Source organism: Pristiophorus japonicus, chromosome 5 (genome assembly GCF_044704955.1).
Source record: "Pristiophorus japonicus isolate sPriJap1 chromosome 5, sPriJap1.hap1, whole genome shotgun sequence".
Lineage (NCBI taxonomy): Eukaryota > Metazoa > Chordata > Chondrichthyes > Pristiophoridae > Pristiophorus > Pristiophorus japonicus.
Window position 1 is genome coordinate 6,563,491 of NC_091981.1, and position 21,232 is coordinate 6,584,722.

Consider the following 21,232-nt stretch of genomic DNA (forward strand, 5'->3'; position numbering starts at 1 on the left):
CCCCCTCATCTCCAGAATCTACCTAGTGAACCTTCTCTGAACTGCCTCCCAAGCAAATATATCCTTTCCTAAATATGGAAACCAAAACTGCACACAGTATTCCAGGTGTGGCCTCACCAATACCCTGTATAACTGTAGCAAGACTTCCCTGCTTTTATACTCCATTCCCTTTGCAAAAAAGGCCAAGATTCCATTGACCTTCCTGATCACTTGCTGTACCTGCATACTAACCTTTTGTGTTTCATGCACAAGTACCCTCAGGTCCCGCTGTACTGCGGCACTTTGCAATCTTTCTCCATTTAAATAATAACTTGCCCTTTGATGTTTTCAGCCAAAGTGCATAACCCTCTCATTGATAGAGGTTGTGGAGCTGAGCGATGATGCCGAAAACAGGCTTGAGGAGTTGCTGCAGTCCATCCCTTAGATAGTCCACACAGCACGCCGGCGGTGGGGCACCAATCAAAGGTACTAGTCTATTCAGGATGGTGTTGGGCATTTTGCGTTGTTGCAGCTGCACCCATCCAGGCAAAGAGTGAGTATTCAATCGTCTTGTGGAGACGTTGAAGGGCCAGGTGGTGTGCCCTTTGCCCTAGGCAACCCAGTCTCTGCCCTGCTCTGATATGGCTGGTCCGATTGAACCCAAAATCAGTGGCAACAGCCACGGTCAATGATGGTGTCGTAGTACATCAGGGGAGGTGTTTGGCCCTTTTCTTGTTGCAGGTGGTAACTACCTGGCACTTGGGTGGCTATGAATGCTATTCACCACTGGCCAACCCAAGCATGGCTTGTTGTAGGTGGGCACAGGCTACACCATTACCATGGCAATTATAAATGGAACAAAGCACAATCTGCCCCACTATGGCCAGAGGAAAGGTCATTGATGGAGCAACTGAAGATGGCTGGGCTGAGGATGCTGTACTGGGGCAGTGACGATCGGCCTCAGATAACACGACTGTTTTCCTTGCTCTCAGGCAAGACTCCAGCCCTGAGAGTTTTTCCCTTCGACACTCACCGACCACCAGTTTGCTTGGGCATCTCGGTACCATACTGCTGTGATCTTGGAGGGCAGTCACTGTAACCTGTCCTTTCGCATTTAGCACACACGCATGCCTGGATTCAGGCTGTGTGGTGAGGTCTGGAGCCAAGTGGTTCTGGTGGAATCTGAACTGTAGCGTTGGCAAGCACACTATTGGCGAGTAGGTGTTGATGGCTCTTTATTAGGTGTTGTTAGTATCAGCTGTGGCTCAGTGGGCAGCACCCTCACCCAGAAGGTTGTGGGTTCAAGTCCCACTCCAGGGACTCCAGCTCAAAAAAAATCAAGGCTGACATTCCAGTGCAGTGCTGAGGGAGTGCTGCACTGTCAGGGGTGCTGTCTTGCAGATGAGACATTAAACCGAGGGCCTGTCTGCTCTCTCAGGTGGACGTAAAAGATTCCACGGCACTATTTCAAAGAGGAGCAGAAGAATTATCCCGGTGTCCTGGCCAAGATTTATCCCTCAATCAATGTAATTAAAAACAGATTATCTGGTCATTATCACATTGCTGGGTGTGGGAGCTTGCTGTGCGCAAATTGGCTGCCGCCTTTCCTACATTACAACAGTGACAACACTCCAAAACGTACTTCATTGGCTGTGAAACCTTTGAGACGTCTGGTGGTCATGAAAGGCGCTATATAAAGGGAAGTCTTTTTTTCTTGGAGGCGGATAGTGCGGTGACTGGCCAGGTTAGATACGTCCTGCTTTATGTGGCTCTGATGTACCCGGACAATTTTCCACATTGTTGGGTAGATGCCACTCTCCCAGCTGCAGTGCAACACATTGTTGGGCGGCAAGAAAACCGACGGCCAGTTCTAGTGCATGACTCTTCAGCACTACAGCCAGGATATGTTCAGGACCCAGAGCCTGGCTGTGTCCAAATCGACAGCAAATGAACAGCGTTAAACTTCATTCAACCAAGTTTAAGTTGATAAGTTCCTCGATACTCACAACACAAGAATGCTGCGTGATTAGTGTAAAGGTACCGTGGCACAGAAATACTTTTATTGTTTCAATCACCATTTACATAAACTATTTAAAATTACATTATCCAATGTGTAATCTACTTGTGTTTTGCAGGAAATCTTTCATAACCAGCGCAAACAAACATTATAGATTTATATTATTACATAAACCTTCCAGCTAGTGAAATATAATAATCTTCAAACTTTACATGGCAAAAAAACCGGTATTGCACTGTAGGTAAACAGCACAGTCATGCAGTCTGGTGATACATTTGTTCAGTTAAATGTTACCGATGTCCCTTGGTCACAGATCAAACGGAGCTGAATTAAAAGCAATGCAGGAATTCAATATACACAGCCTTTCTGCAATGTTTTTTTTTGTAGAAACAGCACAAAAAACAGACACGCTAATTCACATTCTTGATTTTACAAGTGTAAAATTGATCGAGAAATCGTGGCTTCATCAACATAACCGGACTATTTAATTGCTCATTGCAAAGCAAAAAAAATCATTTATACTGCAACACAACAGAAAATAGTTCTCAATGTAAAATAAAACACCATGTGACAATGCCCATCCAAGGTCAGGTATTACACTGAAGTCTTGCTTTTTTTCTGGTCGGAAGGCACAGGAATATGCTGGTGACTTTTAAAATCATCAGTCAAGAATCCAGTCGATAAAAGCAGTCAGAACGGATCCCCCATAATTAAATACACAAATAGTTTTCACTCTTCATTATTTTGACACCGATGTGGAATTTACATTATATCCAAGAGGTTACAGATATAGTGCTTCAGTGTATAATACAAGTATTTACTGTTCAAAGTCTCATTAGAGAATAAAGGAGGAAAAAAATAGTCTGCCCATACAGAGGAAAAATACTGAATACAGCAAAGAGGACAACAAAATACACCAACATTGTCTTTACACCCAGCATACAAGGAATAGCAATATACACACAAAAATATTAAGTGCAAATATCTTTGGAGGTTAGAATAAAATAATTACGAGAACAAAATATTTAAAAAGGCAGAAAATTTACTTCAAGTACAAGATTGTGACCTACAATAGGTCAGTTTAGTGTGTGTGTGTGTGTGTGTGTGTGGGGACGGTCTTCAAATTACTTCTTCCGCTGGAATACATTTGCCAACATTGCACCCGAAGTGGATAGCTGACCCATTTTGTTCAAGAACCTCGTCTTTGTGTCTTCACTGACGAGACTTGCAGCGATGGACATCGAGCTGAAACACAAACAGGATGAATAACTTGAGGTTGAGAGTCATGTTGAATTTGGTTGCCGAAAACCCAGCGCTCATTCATGCAGCAATACAGATCAAATAACCTTTCACCAGATCAGGATTTGGACTGGCGACTTCATTCAATGTGTAATTTTTCATGTTAACGTTAAGTTATGCATCAATTTCTGGTCTTTTGACACTTACCCGACTGAAAGTTGGCATGCAGGTACAGCAGGTGGTGAAGAAGGCAAATGGTATGTTGGACTTCATAACGAGAGGATTTGAGTATAGGAGCAGGGAGGTCTTTCTGCAGTTGTACAGGGCTTTGGTGAGGCCATATCTTGAATATTGTATAGAGTTTTGGTCTCCTAATCTGAGGAAGGACATTCTTGCTATTGAGGGAGTGCAGCGAAGGTTCACCAGACTGATTCCCGGGGTGGCGGGACTGACTTATGAAGAAAGACTGGATCGACTAGGCTTATATTCACTGGAATTTAGAAGAATGAGGGGGGATCTCATAGAAACATATAAAATTCTGACGGGATTGGACAGGTTAGATGCAGTAAGAATGTTCCCGATGTTGGGGAAGTCCAGAACAAGGGGTCAGTCTAAGGATGAGGGGTAAGCCATATAGGACCGAGATGAGGAGAAACTTCTTCACTCAGAATTGTGAACCTGTGGAATTCTCTACCACAGAAAGTTATTGGAGGTCAGCTCGTTAGATATTAGCAAAAGGGAGTTAGAAGTGGCCTTTATGGCTAAAGGCATCAAGGGGTATGGAGAGAAAGCAGGAATGGGGTACTGAAGTCACATGATCAGCCATGATCTTATTGAATGGTGGTGTAGGCTCGAACAGCCGAATGGCCTACTCCTGCACCTATTTTCTATGTTTCTATAATTAAAACTTCAAACCACTGATCAACACTAGCAGGATTAAAATGCAACAGGCTAAAGGCTCACCAAATATTTTCCATAACAAAACAGACTGGCGACTTTGTCCAAAACGTTGATGAGGTTCGCAACATAAAGAACACAACCTAACTGGGCAGCGTTGGAGGTCATGTGACTATTTTAAAAATTAGTTCCTGGGAAGTGGGAGTCGCTGGCAAGGCCGGCATTTATTGCACATCCCGAATTGCCCCTTGAGAAGGTGGTGCTGAGCCGCTTTCTTGAACCCCTGCAGTCCGTGTGTCGAAGGTGCTCCCACAGTGCTGTTAGGGAGGGAGTTCCAGGATTTTTACCCAGCGACGATGAAGGATATATTTCCAAGTCAGGATGGTGTGTGACTTGGAGGGGAACGTGGAGGTGGTGGTGTTCCCATGTGCCTGCTGCCCTTGTCCTTCTAGGTGGCAGAAGGGTTTGGAAGGATGCAGTGCATCTTGTAGATGGTACACACTGCAGCCACGGTGTGCCGGTGGTGGAGGGAGTGAATGTTGAAGATGGTGGATAGGGTGCATAGAAACATAGAAAATAGGTGCAGGAGTAGGCCATTCGGCCCTTCGAGCCTGCACCGCCATTCAATGAGTTCATGGCTGAACTTGCAACTTCAGTACCCCATTCCTGCTTTCTCGCCATACCCCTTGATCCCCCTCGTAGTAAGGACTTCATCTAACTCCTTTTTGAATATATTTAGTGAATTGGCCACAACTACTTTCTGTGGTAGAGAATTCCACAGGTTCACCACTCTCTGGGTGAAGAAGTTTCTCCTCATCTCGGTCCTAAATGGCTTACCCCTTATCCTTAGACTGTGACCCCTGGTTCTGGACTTCCCCAACATTGGGAACATTCTTCCTGCATCTAACCTGTCTGAACCCATCAGAATTTTAAACGTTTCTATGAGGTCCCCTCTCATTCTTCTGAACTCCAGTGAATACAAGCCCAGTTGATCCAGTCTTTCTTGATAGGTCAGTCCCTCCATCCCGGGAATCAGTCTGATGAACCTTCGCTGCACTCCCTCAATAGCAAGAATGTCCTTCCTCAAGTTAGGAGACCAAAACTGCACACAATACTCCAGGTGTGGCCTCACCAAGGCCCTGTACAACTGTAATAAAACCTCCCTGCCCCTGTACTCAAATCCCCTCGCTATGAAGACCAACATGCCATTTGCTTTCTTAACCGCCTGCTGTACCTGCATGCCAACCTTCAATGACTGATGTACCATGACCCCCAGGTCTCATTGCACCTCCCCTTTTCCTAATCTGTCACCATTCAGATAATAGTCTGTCTCTCTGTTTTTACCACCAAAGTGGATAATCTCACATTTATCCACATTATACTTCATCTGCCATGCATTTGCCCACTCACCTAACCTATCCAAGTCACTCTGTAGCCTCATAGCATCCTCCTCGCAGCTCTCACTGCCACCCAACTTAGTGTCATCCGCAAATTTGGAGATACTATATTTAATCCCCTCGTCTAAATCATTAATGTACAGTGTAAACAGCTGGGGCCCCAGCACAGAACCTTGCGGTACCCCACTAGTCACTGCCTGCCATTCTGAAAAGTATCCATTTACTCCTACTCTTTGCTTCCTGTCTGACAACCAGTTCTCAATCCATGTCAGCATACTACCCCCAATCCCATGTGCTTTAACTTTGCACATTAATCTCTTCTGTGGGACTTGTCGAAAGCCTTCTGAAAGTTCAAATATACCACATCAACTGGTTCTCCCTTGTCCACTCTACTGGAAACATCCTCAAAAAATTCCAGAAGATTTGTCAAGCATGATTTCCCTTTCACAAATCCATGCTGACTTGGACCTATCATGTCACCTCTTTCCAAATGCGCTGTTATGACATCCTTAATAATTGATTCCATCATTTTACCCACTACTGAGGTCAGGCTGATCGGTCTATAATTCCGTTTTCTCTCTCCCTCCTTTTTAAAAAAGTGGGGTTACATTGGCTACCCTCCACTCCATAGGAACTGATCCAGAGTCAATGGAATGTTGGAAAATGACTGTCAATGCATCTGCTATTTCCAAGGCCACCTCCTTAAGTACTCTGGGATGCAGTCCATCAGGCCGAGGATTTATCGGCCTTCAATCCCATCAATTTCCCCAACACAATTTCCCGACTAATAAGGATTTCCCTCAGTTCCTCCTCCTTACTAGACCCTCTGACCCCTTTTATATCCGGAAGGTTGTTTGTGTCCTCCATAGTGAATACCGAACCAAAGTACTTGTTCAATTGGTCCGCCATTTCTTTGTTCCCCGTTATGACTTCCCCTGATTCTGGCTGCAGGGGACCAACATTTGTCTTTACTAACCTTTTTCTCTTTACATATCTATAGAAACTTTTGCAATCCGTCTTAATGTTCCCTGCAAGCTTCTTCTCGTACTCCATTTTCCCTGCCCTAATCAAACTCTTTGTCCTCCTCTGCTGAGTTCTAAATTTCTCCCAGTCCCCGGGTTCGCTGCTATTTCTGGCCAATTTGAATGCCACTTCCTTGGCTTTAATACTATCCCTGATTTCCCTTGATAGCCACGGTTGAGCCACCTTCCCTTCTTTATTTTTACGCCAGACAGGAATGTACAATTGTTGTAGTTCATCCATGCGGTCTCTAAATGTCTGCCATTGCCCATCCACAGTCAACCCTTTAAGTATCATTTGCCAATCTATCCTAGCCAATTCGCACCTCATACCTTCAAAGTTACCCTTCTTTAAGTTCTGGACCATGGTCTCTGAATTAACTGTTTCATTCTCGATCCTAATGCAGAATTCCACCATATTATGGTCACTCTTCCCCAAGGGGCCTCGCACAACGAGATTGCTAATTAATCCTCTCTCATTACACAACACCCAGTCTAAGATGGCCTCCCCCCTAGTTGGTTCCTCGACATATTGGTCGAGAAAACCATCCCTTATGCACTCCAGGAAATCCTCCTCCACCGTATTGCTTCCAGTTTGGTTAGCGCAATCTATGTGCATATTAAAGTCACCCATTATAACTGCTGCACCTTTATTGCATGCACCCCTAATTTTCTGTTTGATGTCCTCCCCAACATCACGACTACTGTTTGGAGGTCTGTATACAACTCCCACTAATGTTTTTTGCCCTTTGGTGTTCTGCAGCCCTACCCATATAGATTCCACATCATCCAAGCTAATGTCCTTCCTAACTATTGCATTAATCTCCTCTTTAACCAGCAATGCTACCCCACCTCCTTTTCCTTTTATTCTATCCTTCCTGAATGTTGAGTTCCCAGCCCTGATCATCCTGGAGCCACGTCTCTGTAATCCCAATCACTTCATATTTGTTAACATCTATTTGCACAGTTAATTCATCCACTTCATTACGGATACTCCTTGCATTAAGACACAAGGCCTTCAGGCTTGTTTTTTTAAACACACTTTGTCCTTTTAGAATTTTGCTGTACAGTGGCCCTTTTTGTTCTTTGCCTTGTGTTTCTCTGACCTCCACTTTTCCTCATCTTCTTTCTGTCTTTTGCTTTTGTCTCCTTTTCATTTCCCTGTCTCCCTGCATTGGTTCCCATCCCCCTGCCATATTAGTTTAACTCCTCCCCAACAGCACTAGCAAACACTCCCCCTAGGACATTGGTTCCAGTCCTGCCCAGGTGCAGACCGTCCGGTTTGTACTGGTCCCACCTCCCCCAGAACCGGTTACAATGCCCCAGGAATTTGAATCCCTCTCTGCTGCACCACTGCTCAAGCCACGTATTCATCTGCGCTATCATGCGATTCCTACTCTGACTAGCACGTGGCACTGGTAGCAATCCCGAGATTACTACTTTTGAGGTCTACTTTTTAATTTAGCTCCTAGCTCCTTAAATTTGTTTCGTAGGACCTCATCCCTTTTTTTAAACCTATGTCATTGGTACCAATGTGCACCACGACAACTGGCTGTTCTCCCTCCCTTTTTAGAATGTCCTGCACCCGCTCCGAAACATCCTTGACCCTTGCACCAGGGAGGCAACATATCATCCTGGAGTCTCGGTTGCGGCCGCAGAAACGTCCATCTATTCCCCTCACAATTGAATCCCCTATCACTATCGCTCTCCCACTCTTTTTCCTGCCCTCCTGTGCAACAGAGCCAGCCACGGTGCCATGAACTTGGCTGCTGCTGCCCTCCCCTGATGAGTCATCCCCCTCAACAGTACTCAAAGCAGTGTATCTGTTTTGCAGGGGGATGACCGCAGGGGATCCCTGCACTACCTTCCTTGCACTACTCTTCCTGCTGGTCTTCCATTCCCTAGCTGGCTGTTGACCCTTCTCCTGTGGCAAGACCAACTCGCTACACGTGCTACTCACGTCATTCTCAGCATCGTGGATGCTCCAGAGTGAATCCACCCTCAGCTCCAATTCCGCAACGCAGTCCGTCAGGAGCTGGAGGCGGATACACTTCCTGCAGATGTAGTCGTCAGGGACACTGGAGTCGTCACTGAGTTCCCACATGGTACAGGAGGAGCATATCACGTGACCGAGCTGCTTTATCAGGATGGTGTCCAGTTTAAAAGTGTTGTTGGAGCTGCACTCATCCAGGCTCGTGGAGAGTATTCCATCACACTCCTGACATGGACGAAATGCCATGACTTTTACAGCCTCAACTAATGGCTTCCCCAGAGCCCAACTAGCCAGGCTACACTCCCAACTGTGTGGGCGGAGAAGAATAAGTAAGTATGCAGCTAATAACTAAGAGTGCCTATTTCCACCTGCGTAACATCTCCCATCTCTGCCCTTGCCTCAGCTCATCTGCTGCTGAAGCCCTCATCCATGCCTTTGTTACTTCTACACTTGACGATTCCAATGCACTCCTGGTGATGCAAAATTCGGCTGCCCGTCCTAACTCGCACCAAGTCCTGTTCACCCCGTGCTCGCCGACTTACATTGGCTCACGGTTAAGCAACGCCTTGATTTCAAAATTTTCATCATGGTTTTCAATGGCATCACCCCTCCCTATCTCTAATCCCCTTCAGCTCCACAATTCCCCGAGATATCTACGCTCCTCTAACTCTGTCCTCAAGTATTCCGGATTATAATCACTGCCCCATTGGGGGCCGTGCCTTCTATTGCCTCGGCCCTAAGCTCTGGAACTCCCTGCCTAAACCTTTCCGCAAGACACTATTTATAACCTCTCTCTTTGACCAAGCTATTGGTCACATGCCCTAATTGCTTCTTATGTGGCTTTGTCTCAATACTCCTGTGAAGCACCTTGGGATGTTTCATTATGTTAAAGGTGCTATATAAATATAAATTGTTGAGAAAGTGAAAGGATGAGGCCAGATGTACTGCGGAGTGAGGGAAGGTCACACGACAAGCAATGTTCCCATTAAGCTGTGTGCTGATCTGCAGGTTCCCCGCAGGTCACCCAACGGCGTTATAATGGAAAAGAAAACGCGCGTGAGCGGTAATTTCAACGGATTGCACACCAAATTTTTTTTAAATTTTTTTTTTTAAAGTGGGAACACTGGTGATGAAACCTTGCCAGTTAATGCACCTGTCTTTTTTTTTCCCCCTCAAGGCGATTTGCAAATAGAGACAAGTGAAAGAAAACTATTGTAGCAAAACCTTGCCCTCTGCCAGCACTTTTAATCCTTCTACTCACATTAATGTAGAGATTTATTGCACAGCGTATAAAAACTGAAATGCAAAACGATGACTTGAAGTGATGGTGTCAGCTGCCTGCCTTTGATTAACGGCTGTAGCTACCAGGTGGTAATGAAGTGTCGTCCTCCCTCACATGCAGCAGGCAAGTGAGCGGACGGTACAATATTTTGGGCTAAACATTGGGGGGGGGGGGGGGGCCAGGGGGGGTTGGTTGGTAGAGTTTCCACTTTGGGCCCGATGGGGAAACTGGGCACAAACTGTGCTGGTTGGGTTACAGTTAAAGTTTCCGCTAAAGTATTAGCACAATCAGAAAGCTGAGAACTTCATGAACCAGCGCAATAGAGCGTAATGGTTCTTTTTTCTTTGCATTCAAAATATTCGATGATGTGTTTAAGAGTCGGAACCTGGTGCAGTTTTAGTAACAGCTGAAAATGTGATCACAAAAAAAAAACATTTTTAATAAGGAGATCCGGGCTTCCAGCTGTGAGAAACCGAATTTTAAAAATCACTGAAAATGACTTAAACCAAATATACTGTTTCATTGAAGTACACAAGTCAACTTTTAAATAAATTCATTTTAATATGTAAAAACTGATAAAATGTACCTACTTTAAAAAAATCTCACTGCTCCTGTGAAATACCTTATAACATAATAGGAGCAGAAGGCAGTCATTCGGCCCCTCGAGCCTGCTCCGCCATTCAATAAGATCATGGCTGATCTGGTCATGGACTCAGCTCCACTTCCATGCCCGCCCCAGATAACCCTTTGACTCCCTTATCGCTCAAAATTCTGTCGATCTCCGCCTTAAATATATTCAATGACCCAGCCTCCACAGCTCTGAGGTAGCGAATTCCAAAGATTCACAAACCTGAGAAGAAATACCTCCTCATCTCAAATTGGCAACCCCTTATTCTGAGATTATGCCCCCCTAGTTCTAGATTCCCCCACGAGGGCAAACATCCTCTCTGCACTGACACCGCCAAGCACCCTCAGTAGCTTCTATGTTTCAATAAGATCCCCTCTCATTTTTTAAAAACTCCAATGAGTATAGGTCCAACCTGCTTAACCTTCTTGGGACGTTACACTACATTAAAGGCGCTATTAGGTTGTTGATGTTGTACTAGTGCCTGGACACCAAAGGAAACCAGCTCAATTTGACGAGCCTCCTCGAACTGCCGCAAACAGCACAAATTCACCACTCTCGTTATTTCAATCTGAGGGCGGGACCAGCTTTGGGCAAATGTTTCATACACCAGCGTTAAAGATATAGAACAGACACCTCAAAGCGCTGGAGAAGTACTCCCTGCGCTGCCTCCGCAAGATCCTGCAAATACATTGGGAGGACAGACGCACCAACGTCAGTGTTCTCGATCAGGCCAACATCCCCAGCACTGACCACACTCGACCAGCTCCGTTGAGTGGGCCATATTGTTCGCACGCCCGACACGAGACTCCCAAAGCAAGCGCTCTACTCGGAACTCCTACACGGCAAGCAGGTGGGCAGAGGAAATGTTTCAAGGACACCTTCAAAGCCTCCCTGATAAAGTGCAACATCTCCACCCGGCACCTGGGAGTCCCTGGCCAAAGACCAGTCTGCCCTAAGTGGAGGAAGTGCATCCGGGAAGGCGCTGAGCACCTCGAGTCTCGTCGCCGAGAGCGTGCAGAAAGCAAGCGCAGGCAGCGGAAGGAGCGTGCGGCAAACCAGTCCCACCCTCCCCTTCCCTCAACCACTGTCTGTCCCACCTGTGACAGGGACTGTGGTTCCCACATTGGATTGTACAGACACCTGAGAACTCACTTTTACAGTGGAAGCAAGTCTTCCTCGATTACGAGGGACTGCTGATGATGATAAAGATGGTGGAATCTCGATTTGCGCTTGATGTAACTTGCCATTTGGCGTTGCTTCGGCCGATTTCACCCGGATAGCGCTGATAAAACAAGTGGAAGCTCGACCCCAAGGTGTACAGAGGCAGTCATTTAATTAACGACATTCAGACCCGGAGACGACAAAAAAAACCACAACTTTCCTGCCCTTTCAGGAATGTATTGTTGCCGACGACTTTCTGCCAAGGTTGATGGAGCACTATGCAAATACTGTTGTGGCAAATACTGGGTGCTGTAAAATGGTGCGTTAATTTTAGACTAAAAGTTTGGGATGTGTTTGTAAAGTTCAAACTGAAATCAGCATTCACAGCTCTGGCTTTTGCAATTCCTTGTGTTATTTTTTTTTATAAAGGCAGAAAGGAATGCTCCGAGTATTGCATTCTAGCAGGTGCCCCGACGACCAAAATGTTACGGCAAACCACACCACTACTGAACTTTTTCTTTCCCCTTCTCTCCTGAAGGCAGTGACATGATCCTAATAAACCTATTGCTAAACGGTTAGAAATACTTGGTTTGGAAGAATCTACAAGATTGAATGTGGTCCGATGAAATGCTACCTTTTGTTGAGTATATTCAAGGCTTCGGGAGATAAATTTTCAGGCTCCAGGGGAATCAAAGGATTATGGGGATCATGCAGGAAAATTCTTAGAGATTGCAGGATAGATTGCTGAGAGGTTGTTCCTCTGCCTGGAGTATCTAGAACTAAGGGTCACAGTCTCAAGATAGGAGGTCGGCCATTTAAAACTGAGATGAGAAGGAATTTCTTCGCTCACGGAGGGTGGCGAATCTTTGGAATTCTTTACCCCAAAGGGCTGCAGATGCTGAGTCATTGAATATACTCAAGGCTGAGATCGACAGATTTTCAGACTCGAGGGAAATCAAGGGCTATGGGGAGCAGGCAGGGAAGTGGGATTTGAGGCCAAGATCAGATCAGGCCAGCCATGGCCTTATTGAAAGGCGGAGCTGGTTCGAAGGGCCAAGTTAAGCTCTTATTTCATATGAAAGTGGATTTTTATCAGTATTTTCTGACTCGGGTGTAAAATGAGATTTTCTCCCTCCTGGTCTCTCTCCTCTCTCCCCCCCCCAAAACCAAAGCTTGACTCTCGTATTCGATCACTGAGCCATCTCCTGCAATAGCTTTGTTATGAATGTTGACTCTGGCTTTTCCTATCCACTTGTCTGTTTCACCGGCACAGCACAATCAATATATGTAACATTGCAGAGTTACCTCTGGGGTTCTTGGACAGTCCTATTTTCCACCTTCAGTTCACATTCCTTAATCATAGAGCTGAGAATAACCTGAAATTGTGCACAGCATATAGCAACTCAGTATCAATACAAGTTGGTAAATATTTGCAATGAAACATTTAACTTCAGCTGAATAAAATCAACTTATTAAGACACACAGTAGCATTTTTGCATTATGGACCTGAAAACCCCAAGTTGCGTTTTGGACACAAGTACTTGTAACATGATTTGCAGAGAAAGTTTTCAACATGCAAAAGGGACCGGTAGGGATGGTGGTAATGTTACTGGTCTAGTAATCCGGAGGCTTGGACTAATGATGGAGACGAGAGTTCAAATCCCATCAGGGCAGCTGGGGAATTTAAATTCAGTGAATTAAATAAATCTGGAATAAAGCGCTAGTATCAGTAATGGTGACCATAAAACTACCGGATTGTCATAAAAACCCATCCGGTTCACTAATGCCCTTTAGGGAAGAAAATCTGCTAAAATATCCAAATGTGCCATAGGTCAAATCTGAGGGCGGTTGCAAGAATTAATTTTAAAGATGAATCATGGTTCATTTTATTTTGTTAATTAAAACATTTCCAAATCACCTTTCATTTCAGACGTGGAAAGCATTAATGCAGTCAGCGCAGCATTTTAAGTTTCCAGATGCTTTCGATAAACCTGGATCGTTGCCCGCTGAGTTTCCCAATATAGCAGGCGCAGATGACACAACAAAGTGAGTCATAGCCTTTAGGTGAGCATAGATTACATCGGAATGTGACACCCGGAGACGGATTATTGTGGACAAATTGCATTCCTTACAATTGTGTGTTTTTCTGGATACCGTCATTATCAGTTGCTGAAAGAAGGAATGACTGCAAATTCACACAATAACCGGCCCAACAGAGGCTCCAAAGCTGGTTTCCTAGTCTGTGATAGAAGGTCCTGCCCAGTCAGGCTCCAACTCTGGTTGTATGTATTCCTGGTGGTTTCCATCACATAACCTCCCACCTCTCTCGTCGAGTCAAACAGCCCCTTCTCCCTCCCCCCCCATTTCCAATATTTCAAACTCACAGAAGTATAAAAAAATTATTTTTTATTGCCGCTGTGATTTTTCTCCTGCTTGCAACAGTGTCCTGGAGATGAATCTCCAATGCCTGGATATTCCAGGGCAATCCAAGAGGGTTGGGCAACCTGAGTTACCAGGATCACTAGATTGCAGATTCTGTGTTTGAACCCCTGCACAAGGGGAAGGATGGGACAATGCACAGTGAACAATTGAAAACGGTCAAGGGGGATTACCAAACGGGCTCGACCCTTGCAGCTGGAAATGCAAGGGGCGTAACCTGAAGCAGGTAGCGTACAACTCAATACGTGTCTGGTTTTAAGTACTGGCCCCATGCTTCAATGCGGCAAGCAATTAAGAAAGCAAATGATACGTTGGCCTTTATTACAAGAGCATTTGAGTATAAGAGTAAAGACGTCTTACTGCAATTATATAGGGCCCTGGTGAGACCACACCTGGAGTATTGTGTACAGTTTTGGTCTCCTTACCGAAGGAAGGATATACTTGCCATTGAGGACGAGCAACAAAGGTTCACCAGACTGATTCCTGGGATGGAGGGGAATTGTCCTAGGAGGAGCAATTGGGTAGACTAGGCCTGTATTCTCTAGAGTTGAGAAGAATGAGAGATGATCTCATTGAAACATAAAAAATTCTTACAGGGCTTGACAGGATAGATGCTGAGAGGATGTTTCCTCTGGCCGAGGAGTCCAGAACCAGGGATCACAGTCTCAGAATAAGGGGTCGGCCATTTAGGACGGAGATGAGGAGGAATTTCTTCACCCAGTGGGTGGTGAATCCTTGGAATTCTCGATAGACGTTTGGATATTAAGGGAATCAAGGGATATGGAAATCGGGCAGGAAAGTAGAGGTAGATGATCAGCCATGATCTTATTGAATGGCGGAGCTGGCTCGAGGGTCCGAATGGCTGACTCCTGCTCCTATTTCTTGTTATGTTATAAACTGAAGCTTGGCCCCAACAAAGGGAAGATGAAGATCTAGCATACGATTATCACAATCAAAACAAACCTGTTACACAAGAGCTGGAGCCCAATCTGTTCACAACATGTGACTGGTCAGTGTTTTTGAAGGCCCTATACTCTTTGTTTGACCACGCGGACTTGAGAATCCACAAAGGAATCTCCCTGCTGTCGGCCACTGGGAAAGTCAGCGCTAGAATCGTCCTCAACTGTCTTCTCCCTGTGACTGAAGAGCTCCTCCGAGTCACAATGCGGATTCAATCCACTAAGGGGTACAACAGACATGATCTTCACCGTGCGACCACTGCAAGAGAAATTCAGGGAACAGCACCAACCCTTGTACATGGCCTTCTTTGACCTTTGACACTGTCAACCGTGAGGGATTATGGAGCATCCTCCTCCATTTCAGCTGCCCCAAAAGTTTGTCACCATCCTCCATGACGACATACAAGCCGTGATCCTGACCAACAGATCCACCACAGACCCAATCCACACCCGGACCAGGGTCAAGCAGGGCTGCGTCATCGCGCCAACGCTCTTCTCGATCTTCCTCGCTGCAATGCTCCATCTCACTCTCAACAAGCTCCCTGCTGGACTGGAACTAAACTATAGAACCAATGGGAACCTGTTCAACCTACATCACTTCCAGGCTAGATCCAAGGCCGTCCCATCCTCTGTCATCAAACTACAGTACGTGGACGATGCTTGCATTTGCGACAGAGGCTGAACTCCAAGCCATCAACATCTTCACCGAGGCTTACGAAAGCATGGGCCTTACACCAAACCTCCATACGACAAAGCTGCTCAACCAACCTGACCCCCGGTCATCAAAATCCATCGCGTGGTCTTGGACAACGTGGACCATTTTCCATCCCTCGGGAGCCGACTGTCAGCAAAGGCAGACATCGACGACAAGGTCCAACACCGCCTCCAGTGTGCCAGCGCAGCCTTCGGTCGTCTGAGGAAGTGTGTGTTTGGACCACGGCCTCAAATCTGCCACCAAGCTTATAGTTTACAGGGCAGTAGTGATACCCGCTCTCCTGTATGGCTCAGAGACGAACCGTATACAGTAGACACCTCAAAGCGCTGGAGAAATACCACCAATGCTGCCTCCGCAAGATCCTGCAAATCCCCTGGGAGGATAGACGCACCAACGTCAATGTTCTCGGTTAGACCAACATCCCCAGCGTCGCAGCACTGACCACACTCGACCAGCTCCGTTGGGTGGGCCACATCGTCCGCATGCCCAACATGAGACTCCCAAAGCAAGTGCTCTACTCGGAACTCCCACACGGCAAGCAAGCCCCAGGTGGCCAGAGGAAACGCTTCAAGGACACCCTCAAAGCCTCCCTGATAAAGTGCTACATCCCCACCGACACCTGCTAGTCCCTGGCCCGAGACCGCCCTAAATGGAGGAAGAGCATCGGGGAGGGCGCTGAGCACCTCGAGTTTCGTTGCCAAGAGCATGCAGAAACCAAGCAGAGACAGCGTAAGGAGTGTGCGGCAAATCAGTCCCACCCACCCTTTCCTTCAACCACTGTCTGTCCCACCTGTGATAGAGACTGTAATTCCCGTATTGGACTGTCATCATCATATCATAGGTAGTCCCTCGAACGAGGATGACTTGCTTCCACATGAGTTCACAGATGTTTCAATGAAGGACCCGATGTTCCAGTCCTGAACTCCAATTGAGGGGGTGGAAGATGTCTGTGCGTGGATTGTTTTTAACGTGGGGTGACCGTTGCACACCAGCCACCACACGGGCTTGACAGAGCTAGGACTTTATCCAGTGGCAGGGGTTAACCAGGACGACTGGAGACCAGCTCTGCTGCACAGACCTAGTGCGCACACATATCGCAGTGTGGGCTGTACAGTCACCTGAGAACTCACTTTTAGAGTGGAAGCAAGTCTTCCTCGATTCCGAGGGACTGCCTATGATGATGATGATCTTAGTTTGACCACTAGGACTTGAGATTTATTTCCTCTGCGGAAAATTCAATTTGGATTCGGAAAAGCCAGTCAACTTGTGGAGGGTTAAGTAACGTCTTCTTAAGTGAGTCCCACGGAAAGAAGCCACAGGTAAATATAAAAAAATATTATTGCAACTGTAAGCATGGCAGTAAAACCTTAGACAAGAGAGTCTTTTCTTTATACTCCCTCACCCCCTCAACTGTGACATAGAAATTTGCATTAGGCAGTTTGAGATATCTGAAGCGTGATTGACATGAATCACGGGGCATGAAAGCATGGAGTAGAGGGAGCTTGACTGCATTTGCTGCATATTGTACTTTCAGATGCTGACCAGACGTCCAAAATGGAAAAACACCCAATTCACCAACAATGGCCTCCTTCACCTGGAGCAGAAACCTTCCCCACCAAAATTCAAAACAATAAACTCGTTTTGTAAATGATTCAAGTGATTGACTACTCTTTCAGCTACATACGAAGGAAAGTGGGGAACTTCAGGGATTTACAGGTACAAACCTCATGCTCTGGGGAGAGGTGCTCCATATCTGTTCGCAAACACTTGAGGCCTGGGAGGAAATGATTCACCATCAGTTCTTCTGAAATAACTGAGGACAAAACTGTTAAGGAATATTACCCTCCAATTTCACTTCAAAATACACTGACTAAATCCTAACCATTTTAAAGCCATCGAATAACTTTAGGTTTCAAACCATGAGCAGATTAAGAGGTTTATGCACAAAGCAGGGCGATTTCAAAAATAAAAACAGGTAAGATTGAGGAAAAAAAAATTTCCTTTCTGGTGTCAGAACAAAAAAAAAAAGCAGGATTTACATGAAGTCACTGCTCAGCTACCAAACTATCACTCATCTTTCGTGGACTAGTAATCAAGTTGTGAAAGATTGCAGTGTGACAGATTGGATAGGCTGAGTTTGTTTTCTTTAGAACAGAGGAGGCTGAGGGGAGACCCTATTGCATTGTATAAAATTATGAGGGGCCTGGATAGAGTGGATAGGAAGGACCTATTTCCCTTAGTGGAGAGGTCAATAACCAGGAGGCATAGATTGAAAGTAATCGGTAGGAGGTTTAGAGGGGAAATTTCCTCACCCAGAGGGTGGTGGGGGTCTGGAACTCACTGCCTGAAAGGGTGGTAGAGGCAGAAACCCTCACCACATTTAAAAAGTACTTGGATGTGCACCTGAAGTGCCGTAACCTACAGGCTACGGACCCAGAGCGGGAAAGTGGGATTCGGCTGGGTAGCTCTTTGTCAGCCAGTGCGGACACAATGGGTCGAATGGCCTCCTTCCGTGCTGTAAATTTCTATGATTCTGTGACAGTACAGATAATTATTCAAGCAAGCGCTAGTGTGGAAAATAAGACGATGCATTAATAACCATCACAAAGTAAACATCAGAAGTGATCACCATGAACGATATATTCAGATGCACACCAGGTCACAAAATGATGGTAAATACAGTGGATTAATGGGGAACCTTGGCTTATAGCCAAACACTTATCTTCTGACAATACTCGCCTTTGAAACACATCAAGTTCTTTCAAGTTAACAATGAAGAACTAGCCCCAAGTAACTGATCTGTTCTGTGTGGGTTTCAAAGAATTCATCAAACCACAAAGCCTTTAAAAAGGAGCTTAATGATGTGTGGAATACATGAAAAATGATCCAACAGTTTGGAGCCGCATGGATGATTTTTATAAATTACCTCGAGGCGGAGACAATCAGATTTTTGGTTTTATGTAAATGTTGGATGTCGAAGAAAAAGCGATAAATGTTTTAATTATTCTTTGAATGTAGTTTGGCTTCAACTGAAGTAATGTGTCCAATTCTGGAAACCGCACTTTAGGAAGGATGCGAAGGCCTTTAGAGAGGGTGCAGATTATATTTACAAGAATGATTCCAGGGATGAGGGAGTTCAGTTGCATGGATAGACTGGAGAAGCTGGGGTTGTTCTCCTTGGAGCAGAGAAGTACACTAATCAGGAAAATCGACTTGATCTCATCAGAATTAATCTTCAGTGTCATTATTGCTGATTCACATTGCAACAGACTATGGCTTAGAAATCCAATAAGGCCCAAAAACGGGCAGCGCCACCATGGGGAGAGGATTGCTCGCACCTGTAAAAAGATCTGATCGAGGTGTTCAAAATCATGAGGGGTCTGGACAGAGTAGATAGAGAGAAACTGTTCCCATTGAAACACAGAAATTTACAGCGCAGAAGGAGGCCATTTCGGCCCATCGTATCCACGCCGGCCGACAAAGAGCCGCACGGCCCTCGCCCCTGAAGGTTACATATAAACCTATCAACAATGAACAATGGGGAAAGGTAAAGAACACCCAGCCCAACCCACACAACTGCGACACCCCTTCCACTGAAACATTCTACACTCCACCCCAACCGGAGCCATGAGATCTCCTGGGAGAGGCAAAAACCAGATAAAAACCCAGGCCAGTTTCGGGAAAAAAAATCTGGGAAAATTCCTCTCCGACCCATCCAGGTGATCGAAACTAGTCCAGGAAATCACCCTGGCCGTATTCGATTTCCTGCAGTACTTATCATATCGGCGCCAGCCAACAAGAGGTTATCCAGTCTAATCCCAATTACCAGCTCTAGGTCCGTAACCCTGCAGGTTACAGCACTTTACGTGCCCATCCAACCATCTCCTAAAGGTGATGAAGGTTCCTGCATCCAGGCAGTGAGTTCCAGATCCCCACAACCCTCTGCGTAAAGAAGCCCCCCCCTCAAATCCTTCCACCAACCATCTTAAAACTATGCCCCTTGTAATAGACCCCTCCACCAATGGAAATAGGCCTTTACTATCCACTATGTCCAGGACCCTCAATATTTTAGACACCTCAATGAGGTCTCCTTTCAACCTCCTCTGTTCCAATGAGAACAAACCCAGCCTATCCAATCTGTCCTTATAACGAAGATTCTCCATTTCAGGCAGCATCCTAGTAATTTGGCAGAAGGGTCGAGAACCAGAGGCCACAGATTTAAGGTGATTTGAAGAACCAAAGGCGACATGAGGGAAAAACTTTTTTTTAAACTTAACACAGCGAGTGGTTAGGATCTGGAATGCGCTGCCCGAGAGGGTGGTGGAGGCAGATTCAATCATGGCTTTCAAAAAGGAAATTGGATAAGTACATGAAGAAAAAATATTTGCAGCGCTACAAGGAAAGAGCAGGGGAGGGGGACTGACACAGGTGTTCTTGCAGAGAGCCGGCATGGGCTCGACGGGCTGAATGGCCTCCTTCCGTGCTGTAACCATTCTATGATTGCGTACATATCTTGGGATAGACCCATCACCCAGAGGGTCATGAGTATGACTCGAATCATGCCAACATCATTCAATCCAATGTCACATAGAAGCCCCCTTAATTAGACTAAACCTCAATTCAAGTTTCCACAAACTGGCTGCAATGCCAATCATTGCCACAGAACAAAGAAAATTGTCAACATTAATCACTTCCAGCCAGAATTTGAAAGCATGGAAGAGGAAGGTAGGAGTCAGGTACGTTGAAGGAATGGGAAAAATTACCAAAAGACAATCCAATTTACTTCCTTGTTCCTTTCACTTTGCATACGTGAAGCATTTTACAAAAATGCGTGTGGATTTGATTTTATGACTGCCTTCAGAACCGATCCACTTTCCTTGAAAGGCAAGATCGAGGCCCCTGCTCTCTCAGGTGGACATATAAGATCCCATTGCACTATTTCAAAGAGCAGGGGAGTTATTCCAGGCTTCTTAGCCAATATTTATCCCTCAACCAACAATACTAAAACAGATTATCTGGTCATTATCACATTGCTGTTTGTGGGAGCTTGCTGTGCCTAAATTGGCTGCCACGTTTCCTACATTACAACAGTGACTACACTTCCAAAAAAAACCCCCACATAAATGACTGTAAAGCGCTTTAGGACATCTTGTGGTCGTGAAATGGCTTTTCTTCATCCGTGAGCTTGGGCGATAGGTGTTGGCAAGCTATTGAACTGTGGGGGCATGATGGCTCAGATCAAGTCAGTCTTTTTCTTTCAAAACAGATCAACGTTAACAAATAAAGTAACCACAGCCTGAATAGAATAAGCTGTCAGTATTCCACAACCCAACCAACAATGTTTGGCAATGGGGCTCCCCAACAAATAAAACCAGCAATAGAAACATAGAACCATAGAAAATAGAAACACAGAAATTAGGTGCAGGAGTAGGCCCTTCGGCCCTTCGAGCCTGCACCGCCATTCAATAAGATCATGGCTGATCATTCCTTCAGTACCCCTGTCCTGC

At 45.6% G+C, this 21,232-nt stretch overlaps 1 protein-coding gene across 6 annotated transcripts in view; it reads right to left on the reverse strand.

Annotated features, from left to right (window-relative positions):
• Nucleotides 1–2,022: 2,022 nt before the first annotated feature.
• The window catches only part of relch (RAB11 binding and LisH domain, coiled-coil and HEAT repeat containing), a 142,826-nt gene continuing 123,616 nt past the window's right edge, over nucleotides 2,023–21,232 (reverse strand). For all 6 annotated transcript variants that reach the window (XM_070880342.1, XM_070880345.1, XM_070880344.1 and 3 more), the window contains 3 exons: nucleotides 17,450–17,538; nucleotides 12,918–12,988; nucleotides 2,023–3,241 (listed from right to left, as the gene is read on the reverse strand). In XM_070880342.1, the coding sequence (XP_070736443.1) occupies nucleotides 3,121–3,241; nucleotides 12,918–12,988; nucleotides 17,450–17,538 (281 nt within the window). In that variant the 3' untranslated portion in view covers nucleotides 2,023–3,120. The remainder of the gene's footprint in view (nucleotides 3,242–12,917; nucleotides 12,989–17,449; nucleotides 17,539–21,232) is intronic.